This window comes from Arachis stenosperma, chromosome 4 (genome assembly GCF_014773155.1).
Source record: "Arachis stenosperma cultivar V10309 chromosome 4, arast.V10309.gnm1.PFL2, whole genome shotgun sequence".
Lineage (NCBI taxonomy): Eukaryota > Viridiplantae > Streptophyta > Magnoliopsida > Fabales > Fabaceae > Arachis > Arachis stenosperma.
This window is the reverse complement of record NC_080380.1, coordinates 25,942,770-25,954,648: the sequence shown is the minus strand read 5'-3', so window position 1 is coordinate 25,954,648 and position 11,879 is coordinate 25,942,770. Positions and strand designations below refer to the sequence as shown.

Here is an 11,879-nt window from a genome sequence, read left to right as displayed (position 1 = left end):
AATATTTATGGCATTGTATGCACTGTGCAGTACCGCTGCCGCAGTACAAATACAAACTCCTCGATTTCGTTATGGAAACAAAAGTAGTACAACCAACAACGTAGTTCGCGTTCGGAAACAACGAATTCATCGAGGGCAATACCGGAAAAACATAAAAAGAAAAATGTACTAGAAAGTTTGACAAGAAAAACCCAACCCTGTTTTCTCTGTTTCCTCTGTTACGTTAAATTAAACAAAACTTGCTGTTTCCCCAACAGCACCATTTGTCCATTTCTATAGTCTCCTACCTTCAAAGCTCATAAAAATATTAATACAATAATAATAAAGGGAAAAATATATTTAAAAAAAAAAGTCATTTTCATTTTATTGTATTTCCACCATCTCTTTTTCTTTTCCTCTTAAATTGCATTTCTCTTAGCTTTTTTTTTTTCTTTTCAATTCTACTTTTTCTCTCATGGCGCCGAGTAGAAGCAGAGATGTGCAGCTGACTTCGATTGCCGGCACCGCAGACGATGATGCCGGCGACTTGGAGGAGGTGCGGCTACTGGACTCCTACGATTCCCGCGACGGAATTGACGACGGCGGAATGAGGCGGATTCAGGTGAGGGTCACCGGGATGACCTGCGCTGCATGCTCCACCTCCGTCGAATCGGCTCTCTGCGCCGTCGACGGTGTAATTACCGCCTCGGTTGCTCTTCTTCAGAACAAAGCCGATGTAGTTTTCAACCCAGCTCTGGTCAAGGTTGGTCTCTCTCTCTCTGAATTTTGTTTTTTGGGGGTTTAACATTGTTTGAAGTGCTTGATCAACTTTTCCAATCAAATTGAGGTGGTGATTAGTTCTTGACCTCTTGATTGAATTGAATTGAATTCTGATCAAGTGATTTTGTAGTGACTTGAGTAGTTCTTCTACTATTCTACTTCTTATTTATCTTCCAATCTATTTTTTTTTTCGTTTTTTACTTTTTACTTGTTTTTTTTTTTCGGGTTTTGTTAGAAGCACTTCTTAAATTTTCTATCTTAATTACACATTTCCATTTTAGAAATCTTAACTAGTGTCAGTGTCCATGGGTCTTGATACTTGATAGCCATTTTGTTTATTTATTTTTTAACCTTGATCGGTTGCTTACAAGTAACTAACTTTGGTTGATCATTTGATCCCTGTTGTTCTTGCCCGGATTTATTACTGTTTGGGTCACGGAAGTTAATTAAAGTCTGTATTTGAAAATTATTATTGCTTTGGCTGCTGATAATTTGCAATCATTTGTACTTCTAATCCATTTAAACCTGCAACATGTAATACTTTGATATGTTATTCAGCTTCATCTTTTTCAGTCTTGGAAAACACTATCCAATTCTACTCTCAGTGTAGTTAGTGTGTATGATTATTACTCATTACTTTCGCTTTTATATGTCACTATCTTTTTCTAGTATACCGTTGGTTGTATCCAGATACATTGATGAATTATATCCAGAGATGTTAATCCAAGGATTTATGGAAAAATAACAGTGACATCAAAGGGGAGAGTCTGGAATATTTTTTTTGCAACCCCCACTCCCCCCCCCCCCCCCCCCCCCCCCCCCCCCAAACAAAAATTTCTTTTATTCAGTGAAGTTTATTTTGAAATTTGTCATATTTCAGGATGAAGACATAAAAAATGCAATTGAAGATGCGGGGTTTGAAGCAGAAATATTACCAGAACCCAGCACAACTGGAAAGATGCCACATGGAACACTTGTGGGACAATTCATAATCGGAGGTATGACATGTGCGGCCTGTGTAAATTCCATGGAAGGCATTTTGAGAGATCTTCCAGGGGTCAAGAGGGCTGTAGTGGCTTTGGCTACTTCGTTAGGCGAAGTTGAATATGATCCGAGTGTAATAGGTAAAGATGATATAGTCAATGCAATTGAAGATGCTGGTTTTGAAGGTTCATTTGTTCAGAGCAGTGAACAGGATAAAGTAGTTTTTGAGGTGGTTGGTGTGTATAGTCTGATTGACACTCAAGTTTTAGAAGGTGTGCTTGGCAGCATCAAAGGAGTAAGGCAGTTTCGTTTTGATCAGATATCAGGTCAATTGGATATTGTCTTTGATCCTGAAGTTCTCAGTCCTAGATACTTAGTTGATGGGATTGAAGGGAGAAGCAATGGAAAATTTAAATTACGTGTTAGAAACCCTTATACAAGGATGGCTTCTAAAGATGTTGAGGAGAGCTCAACTATGTTTCGGCTCTTCGTCTCTAGTTTGCTTCTTAGTGTGAGTGTTTTTAATTCTTCTTTTGATAATCTGTGTGTATGCTTCAAATAGTTACATTCTACTTCCATTTTCTTTATTTCTTTGAATCCAATGTGAATTCACTTGTTAGATCATGGCAGTGCTGATTGGATGGCTACTCATTTTAAGTGCAAACAGTTCTCTCTTCAAAAAAAATCTTCACACAGAAATACTACGATTAAATCTGCATTTGTATTCTTTTTTGTTTTTTCAAAGAAAAAAGTCAGATTATCATCGTGAAAATACATATAAAGATTCAAACTAAGATTTGATATTGTTTCTCAAATGAAAAATCTTGATTTTCTTAAAAAATGAGTCTGTGCTATTTAACATTCATTTTTGGCTTGTTGCATGTCAGATTCCTCTCTTCTTCATGAAGCTAGTATGTCCTCATATACCAATGATATATTCTTTATTACTCCGGAGATGCGGGCCTTTCCTTATGGGTGATTGGTTGAAGTGGGGATTGGTGAGTATCATTCAATTTGTCATTGGGAAGCGTTTCTACATTGCTGCTGCCAGAGCTCTTAAAAATGGTTCGACAAACATGGATGTTCTAGTTGCTGTAGGAACTACTGCATCTTATACTTATTCTGTTTGTGCTCTTCTATATGGTGCTCTTACTGGATTTAGGGCTCCAGTATACTTTGAAACAAGTGCCATGCTCATAACATTTGTATTGTTGGGCAAGTATTTGGAATGCCTTGCCAAGGGGAAGACATCAGATGCCATCAAGAAGTTAGTAGAACTTGCTCCTGCAACAGCTTTATTGATTATCAAAGATAAAGGTACCTATCAACTTCAGTGTATGTCCTCTGTTTTCTTAAAGAAATGACATTAATCATCTTTGGCTTTGATTATCTTTATGTTTGCGTTGAAAACTCGTGATGGTGGTTATATGACTTTTCAAAATCAAAACTGAAAAGTTGACGATAATCAACTGTATTGATTAGGTGGTAGATCTATTGAAGAAAAGGAAATTGATTCCTTGCTCGTTCAACCTGGTGACATGCTAAAAGTTGTTCCTGGTACAAAGATTCCTGCCGATGGAATCGTTACTTGGGGATCAAGTTATGTCAATGAAAGCATGGTAACAGGGGAAGCTGTACCTGTTCAGAAGGAGGTGAATGCATCGGTGATTGGTGGTACAATAAATTTGCATGGTGTCCTTCACATTCAAGCTACCAAAGTAGGATCTGATACAGTTTTGAGTCAGATAATTAGTTTAGTTGAGACAGCACAGATGTCCAAAGCTCCAATTCAGAAATTTGCTGATTATGTTAGTATTCTGGCGCTTGAGCTGCATCATTCAAATTTCCCCCTCTTTCAAATAATAATAAAATTGTTTTTATTGTCAATATGCATATGCATTAAGTTAGATTTTCCCGATAAAACTTTATTCATATCATTGTTATCATGGCTTTATAAGGGAGGGATGACAATGCTTTGTTCGTGATGGGGGGATGATAATTGTATTGCGATTTCTTTTATATGTATATTTTGTCAAGTTAACCTCAGCCAAAAAATGATAAATTGAGTAGCAAGGAGTAAGAATTTTACTAGTTCTCTGTTTGCCTTTCTTTTGGTATACTGGTGGATAAGCCTGTAGAGTTTAGGTGATCTTTTGAATGCTATCCTGACTTCTCTGCAGTTATCCATAAAATTAGGGTTTCTTTTACTTAATTACCAATTTCTTAGACTCTGAAGAAATATTAGATTTTAACTCATGTACCATTCTCTTGGCATGCAGGTTGCAAGTATATTTGTTCCTACAGTTGTTTCTTTGGCATTATTGACATTTTTCTCTTGGTAAGGTCATCAAGTTAACTAGTTTTGTTATGTCAATAAGCGTTGATTTAGCGGTATGGTAGTTTATCCCTCTGTTTCTCTAAAAATGTTGATTCATTATCTGTAGGTATGGTGCTGGGTCTATTGGAGCTTATCCTGAGGAATGGCTGCCGGAAAATGGAAATCACTTTGTTTTTGCTCTAATGTTCTCAATAGCTGTCGTAGTGATTGCATGTCCCTGTGCGCTTGGCTTGGCAACACCAACAGCTGTCATGGTGGCGACAGGGGTTGGGGCTAACAATGGAGTGCTAATTAAAGGAGGAGATGCTTTGGAAAGAGCTCAGATGGTGAAGTATGTGATATTTGATAAAACAGGAACTCTGACACAAGGAAAAGCTAGTGTTACTACTGCCAAGACATTCACAGGAATGCAACGGGGAGAATTTCTCAGATTGGTGGCTTCTGCTGAGGTGAGTTTCAGTTCTTTTTATGATTGTTACTTCTTGTGATTCTCTGTGTTTTTATAATATTGTCACATGGTTCAGAATCTAGATTCAGGTGAAGTAATGGAGGACTTATAATTATGTGGGATATTTATACACTTCTTTATATCTTTTGAAGATCAATTATTGTAGCTTTTCCATTTCTTCATATATATTCAATTGCCAGAAATTTCAAATTAATTCATTTCATTTTTATGATTCAGGCTAGCAGTGAACATCCACTGGCACAAGCAATAGTAGAATATGCACGTCATTTTCATTTCTTTGATGACTCTTCTGCTTCTGATGGTACCCAAAATGGTGCCAAGGAGTTGAAATCTGGGTGGCTTTTTGATGTCTCAGATTTCATTGCTCTTCCTGGAAGAGGTGTTCAATGCCTTATAGATGGGAAACCTATTTTGGTAGTTTCTTTAACCATTGCAGTCCATATCTTTAAATATTGTTTACTTTTCTTCATCTTTCCCAAGAGTTTCTTATTGGAGGCAGTCTGTTGTCAACAGGTTGGTAACAGGAAGCTCATGGCAGAAAGTGGCATAGATATCTCAGATGAAGTGGAAAATTTTGTGGTAGAGCTGGAAGAAAGTGCAAGGACAGGGGTACTAGTAGCATATGATGATATAATAATTGGAGTCTTGGGGATTTCAGATCCACTAAAGAGAGAAGCATCTGTAGTTATAGAAGGGCTCCAGAAAATGGGTGTCAGACCTGTTATGGTTACAGGAGATAACCGGAGAACTGCTCGCGCTGTGGCCAAGGAGGTCTGTATATACTCTTCTGATATGATTTTATTTATGTTGCTGTTAAAACTTGGCATTTTGGCAACTTTCCTAGTGTATTTTCAAGGCTATTGTTCTAGTGTATTTGTATAAATTTTATAAACCAATTTGAAATGTAAAGATGTCTGTCTAAGCTTTTTCAACCATAAAAAACAAAGTGGTAAAATGACTTTTTTTGAAAATTGGAAACCACACCCCCCCCCCCCCCTTTAGTGATTTTGGTGTGTGTGGCAGGACAAACTTAACTCTAATTGTGGACAAGCATAATTGGAATTAGTTGATGAATGGGAAGTATACTTTGACTTATGTTCTGGCCTTGCTTCAATAGGCCTACAGTTGATTTTTCTTATTTATAAATCATATCTATGATAGTAATAATTGAAGGAAATTGTATGACTTCTAACTATAACTAATTAGTATAAGATTATTGAGCTCTCCATTGTGAATCATAAAAAGATGCCTTTGAAGCAAAACCAGTATTCATGCCCAACTGTCTTGTAACTTAATTATATGAGATAGAACTTGATGTATTAATCAAACCTTGAATAACAAAAGTCTTGTATGACAGGTTGGCATCCAAGATGTTAGGGCAGAGGTTATGCCTGCTGGAAAAGCTGATGTTGTTCAATCATTCCAAAAAGACGGAAGCATAGTAGCAATGGTTGGTGATGGTATCAATGACTCTCCTGCATTAGCTGCTGCTGATGTTGGTATGGCAATAGGGGCTGGAACAGATATTGCAATAGAAGCTGCTGATTACGTGTTGATGCGAAACAACTTGGAAGACGTGATCACTGCCATTGATCTTTCCCGGAAGACCTTCTCCCGTATTCGGTTGAACTATGTATTTGCAATGGTGTATAATGTTGTGGCTATACCAGTTGCTGCTGGGGCTTTGTATCCTTCACTGAGGATCAAGCTGCCACCATGGGTTGCTGGTGCATGCATGGCTCTATCTTCTGTAAGTGTTGTATGTTCTTCTTTGCTTCTCAGAAGATATAGAAGACCCAGACTTACTCAAATACTTGAAATAGTTGTAGAGTAATAGGAAAACTAGCTGAGAATAATAATGTGTTTAATTATCTAAGGATAGAAATGAGTTTGGTTGGAACTTATAATTCCAGTTTTGTGGTTGATCCTTGATTTCATGAACTTTCTGGGGTGCCAATGTAATTGTAGATGGCTAGATGCCAATTTAGTTGTAATTGTAAATCTAAATGTGTTGTACTTCAATTGTAGTTGTGTACCTGTACTATTGGAAAGTTTTCAAGTATATCGGAACACCAGTGATTCAGTAATTTTTAACCGATGATCTTAATTATATATATTATATATATTTTTTATAATTAAAATCAATAGTTAAAAGTTACTGAAACACCGGTATATCAGTACACTTGACAATTTTTCTGTACTATTATCTTTTCCCAAAAGGACATGCACAAATGTCAGTTAGATTTGTCAGGATCCTTACTAGCTTTTTCTCAGAAAAAAACATACTGATCCTAAAATATTTATTTTCAGAATATTTTGTAATTCCTTCTATATCAAACATAAAAATGAATATTTTTAAAAAAATTATATCTTTTAACAAAATATATTTATAAAAGACCTAATTAAAAGTTTATATTTAATATAGAAATTTAATTACACATTTTTAAATTATAAAACTTTAATTAAAAATTTGATAAAATTATAAAGATTAACATAATAATTAAACTTTAAAGATACAATATTGTATGTTGTAACATCAAATTTAAAAATTAATATAGTCTAAGATAATGAAAGCATGCTATCTTAGTATCTTATATGGGAAAGTTATTTTGATTTGGGGCTAGATGAATAGGAAACCGAATGGACTATAAGCTTTCTAAACTTGAAGTGTAGTTGTGTACTTACTACTTAGTGCCCAAAAAAAAAAAAAAAAATTGATGTGTACTTCTTTTGTGAGTAATCTACTAATCTCTCTGAATTTGAATACTCATGCTTATTTATCCAAGATAAAATAAAATATTTTTCAGCTGCTTGCCTCACCACAAAAAATTTCAGTCTTTGTAGTTTGTGTCAGTAGTGGTTCTATTCTTATAGGTTAAGGGAAAAAAAAAAAAACCCGGAACTATTGTCACAATACTCTTCAATTGTTAGAAATTGAGTCAACAATCTCAAGTGCTAAAACAAAGTAGCACCATATATGACAACAAACTCAATTGCATAGTGACGGAAGCTGTCTTTTTTTAATTTTAATTTAATCTCCTGTTTTTATAAAATTCTAAAACCAAAAAAATTTAATTATTTTGTTCATCTCTATAATTTTGTCAAATTTTTTATTAGATTTTTACATTTTTTTTCTTTTAATTAAATTTCTAAATCAATATTTTTTTGTTAATTAGATTCCTCATGACAGCGAACATTACAAAAAACATTAAGAAAGAGTAAATTTACTATTATACTTATCGTTTATCCTATACAAATCACTTATACTCAATAGGATTTTGACTCTCCTCGCCTCTCCCTAATCTTTCTCTTCCTCTATTTGCTTCTCATACCTTGTGAATACTCATGAATTTAAGCCAACTATCTTCAGAAAACTCTAGCTTCAAAAGCTTGATCAAGAGAAGATACTTTTATTTTTGTGGCGAGATAGTTGTTGTTATGTCTTCTTTGACAGTGACAAGTCATGGAAGGAAGTATGTTGCTTGTGGGAGGATGCCAAATTGTAACTTCTTTGATTAAATTGATGATAAATAAGATCAGAAGAATGAATGGTTGAAGCAAAAGAAAATGAAGGTTCGTTACTTTTGTGGAGACACCCTCATTCTCTGAAATTCAAGTATATCAAGAAATTTGAATAGAAGATTTATTTCTTGTCCTAACAGGAGATGCAAGTTTTTGAGTGGGTTGATGAAGAAGGAAAAAGAAAATTTTCTGGTGATGATGGATTAATGAGTTCACAGTAAGATTTTAGAAGGGTTAGAGAATTGGAGAGATAAGAAAGGAAGATGGATCGATTAAGTGTGGACCTAAAGACATTAGATGTGGAGATTGAACAAATAGATGCTTGTGTAGAGAAGTTGTGTAGTGACTAGTGAGATGAGTTCTGTCCAAAAATAACTTGGCAGATTAAAAGACAATATAAAAAAGTAAAACAACATGCAAATTATGTTGATATTATTTTTTGATGTGTTGATTGTTACAGTCTTATATAGAAGGGTGTAGAAATTATGATTTTCTTATATAATTTAGACTATCATAAGAATGTAATAGTTTATGAAATTGAAAATGTATTGTTTATTATGAATGCAATGAAGATACATTTTCTGTTGTTTAATTTCTTCCAATGAATATTATTCTTCTGCTATTTAATATGTATGAAAAATATGATACATAGCAATATATAGTCACAACAAAAATAGAATTAAATTATGGCCAATGTATATAAAAAGTATTTTTGCATTATATATTTCAAGAGATCTAGATAGTCACAAAATAATAGTGATCCACCCATATAATAGCAACATTAAAAGTGGTCCATATCATAAACAAAACAGTGTCTAAGGTCATGATATAATCAAAATATTTTACATAATAATATTACATACTTAAAAAAAACCTAAAGAGTTTGAAGCCTCAATCAAGTATGGGGTTTTTATTTGTTCAGATAGTTGATTTGTTGTCTTTCTAACTCCTAACTTGAGTTCTCCACTCTTTCTTATATCAAAAATTTTGGTCTTAGACAACGATTAATATGTTAGTGCAGCTAGAATAGGTGATTAAAATGGTGGTGCAGTGATCAGAGCTGGTTTAGCTTATGGTACATGGATATTTGGTAGCTGAGATGATGGTGCAGTGATGAAAATTGGCTAAGATGCTGGTACAAGGATGTTTGGTGACTAAGATAGTGGTGCAGAAATGGGAGCTGGCTGAGATGCTGCTACAATTCTCCTCCTACCCCTTCTTCTACCCATCCTTATTGCTTTTCCTTTGCTTCTTCCTCTAACCACCCTAGATCCAGTAGCAATAGATTTATTTGGTGTAGGAGTAGGAGTAGCATCAAATCTATTCAATGCAGCAGCATTACCAGATTGAACATTAGCAGCAACACCAGCTCTATTTTCAGCAGTAGAGTTAGATCCTTATGTGTCTTTGGCTTCAGGAGCTGCAACAGTAAAAGACAATTACTAATAGTTTATTTAACACATCACCAAATTAAATGAACAACCAATACCAATCAAAATAGAATTTGGGTAGTGTCTCTTGTTGTGTTCACAACTATTCGACCTAAATACTCTAATCCGTGTCTGGTATCAACAAAATTTTTGCCGTGACAGACCTTAATGGGAAAGTCCAAATCTCTCATAACTATATAAATAAATAAAAAATGCAACAATATAAATCTCTATTCAAGCATTTTCAAAAAAAAAAAAAAGAAGTTCAAATAAAATAGAGAATGATAAATCTCTCAAAAATCCACATGCAAAAAACAAGAAAAATATTTTAGTGAATCACAAGGGTAAACATTGTCTTACCTAAAAACAGCAGAAATAACTTCAATAATGGCGGTGACAATGGAAAAGTGACACCCTCAAGCAATGTTTTAGTGGCGGAATTGCACTCAGGTGGCAATGGTGTGCTCAACGAAAGGACGGAGGATGGAGTGAAGGAGAAGGGTTTTTGTCTAAGTGTGAGAACAATGAGTGAGAAAGCTAGTTTTGTCTTTATGAAAATAGAAGGGGAGTGACAATTAAGGATTTAGAAAAAAGTTAGGGTTTTGCAGGTACCACACCCACCTCCTCACGAGGAACTCGGACAGGCGGCACCTCGACATATCAGGTCGGACGCTGCTACACAAAGAGATCTGGACCCCACGTTTGAGCCCAAATCAACATTTCAGGTAACCCTCGAAATATTGGCACCGTTGTCAGGGACCTGAGAATCGACATTCCATGACGGACAATCACTTTGAAGACGGACGCACCGCGTCGGAATTGGATCCCGAGTACCAAGACACGGTCAACAATGACCAAGTTCTCATGGTACCTCCTCCAATAACGGAGAAACCACACTGTGAAGGCACCTCAGACGGTCATCACGGCAGAAGGATCCCCTCCGAGGTTCGTCACCCGGAAGAAGAATAACAACCCCATTCTATTGACTTCATTAGACTGTTACAGGGACATCATGGCCGACTTGAACAACTAGAACATGAGTTAGAACGATAATAGAAAGTAGAGAGAAACCTGAAAATAGAAATCAAATGACGAAGAGAGCTGTAGGAAAAGCTCACAAAGCTGGAATCTGACATCCGAGAGAAGAGCTCACGTACAACTCGGGAAAACTCCCCGTTGGGAGGAGAAGATCCTTTCATCGAAGACATCATGAGGGATAGAGTTTCTAGAAATTTTAAAAGCCCAGACATGCATCTATATGACGGGACCACTGACCCGAGACACCATCTAAGCAACTTCAAAAGTCGGATGTACTTAGCTGACGCCTCTAATGCTACTCGCTGCAAGGCCTTCCCGACAACCTTGACAAATTCGGCCATGAAATGGTTTGACAGCCTGCCACCTAGGTCAGTTACCAGTTTCGACGATCTTGCACGAAAATTCCTTACACAATTTTCAATTCAAAAGGACAAGGTCAAGCACGCGCCCAGTCTATTCGGAGTAAAACAGGAGGTCGGCGAGTCCCTCAGAGACTACATGAAGAGATTCAACAACGCATGTTTAGAAATCCAGAACTTATCCAATGAGGCAATAATAATGGGACTAGTTAATGGCCTCCGAGAATGCCCCTTTTTCCAGTCTATTTCAAAGAGGCACCTAACATCCTTGAGTGACGTACAAGAACGAGCTAAAAAGTACATCAATATGGAAGAAAAAACCAGGCTGCGAGAACCGAACTGGCGACTAGGGAACCCTCACATAGCACGAGAAAAAGAAAAAGAGCCTAAGAAGAAAGAAGAATACAACTCGGAGAAACCTAGGTGGTATCACAATTACACCCCGCTACGAGTTTCTCTCGTGGATGTCTATAGGGAAATCTGTCACACCGAGAAGCCCCCTCCCCCCCGGCGCGGCCGATCAAAAATAACAAAGGGGGAAGTCGCAACGAGTACTGCAAGTACCATAAGCTGTATGGGCACTCCAGAAAATGACTATTACGACTTAAAAAATGTGATAGAAAAACTGGTCAGGGAAGGTCGGTTAGATAGATATCTCATGGAAAGATCGAACGGTCATGGAAAGAGGAAGAGAGATGATGAAGAAGTCAGCCGAAGAGGTCAGCCCCCACAAACTCCAGAGCGACATATTCACATGATAGCATGAGGTTTTGCTGGTGGAGGAGTGATCAAGTCGTCTTGAAAGAGATACTTGAAAGAGGTCTACTACGTCGGAGGAGAGACTCCTGATCTCCTTATCATTTCTTTTACAAAAGAGGACGCACATGGAATTACACCGGGGCATGATGATCCCATGGTAATTACTATGATACTTTCTAATGCAAATCTACATAAGACTTTGGTGGACCAAGAAAGCTCAG

At 36.4% G+C, this 11,879-nt stretch overlaps 2 protein-coding genes across 2 annotated transcripts; both read left to right on the top strand.

Moving 5' to 3' along the window:
- Window positions 1-257: 257 nt before the first annotated feature.
- On the top strand, window positions 258-6,572 carry LOC130974217 (copper-transporting ATPase RAN1-like). Its single transcript, XM_057898996.1, has 9 exons — window positions 258-742; window positions 1,640-2,254; window positions 2,631-3,060; window positions 3,226-3,551; window positions 4,023-4,081; window positions 4,188-4,530; window positions 4,767-4,964; window positions 5,064-5,321; window positions 5,908-6,572. Exons 1-9 carry the CDS (start codon window positions 455-457, stop codon window positions 6,382-6,384), a joined length of 2,994 nt encoding a protein of 997 aa, XP_057754979.1. The 5' UTR covers window positions 258-454; the 3' UTR covers window positions 6,385-6,572.
- A 4,178-nt stretch (window positions 6,573-10,750) lies between these two features.
- Window positions 10,751-11,665, top strand: LOC130974797 (uncharacterized). The gene has a single exon (XM_057899647.1). It carries the CDS (start codon window positions 10,751-10,753, stop codon window positions 11,663-11,665), a length of 915 nt encoding a protein of 304 aa, XP_057755630.1.
- The last annotated feature ends 214 nt before the right edge of the window (window positions 11,666-11,879 follow it).

What these genes read in the sequence shown, in the direction of transcription:
- LOC130974217 (XM_057898996.1), top strand. Translation starts at nt 455, where the DNA reads ATGGCGCCGAGTAGAAGCAGAGATGTGCAGCTGACTTCGATTGCCGGC. An exon ending in TTCAGAAATTTGCTGATTAT is followed by an intron (nt 3,552 to 4,022) that starts GTTAGTATTCTG and finishes CTTGGCATGCAG; the next exon opens with GTTGCAAGTATATTTGTTCC. An exon ending in TAGATGGGAAACCTATTTTG is followed by an intron (nt 4,965 to 5,063) that starts GTAGTTTCTTTA and finishes TGTTGTCAACAG; the next exon opens with GTTGGTAACAGGAAGCTCAT.
- LOC130974797 (XM_057899647.1), top strand. Translation starts at nt 10,751, where the DNA reads ATGCATCTATATGACGGGACCACTGACCCGAGACACCATCTAAGCAAC.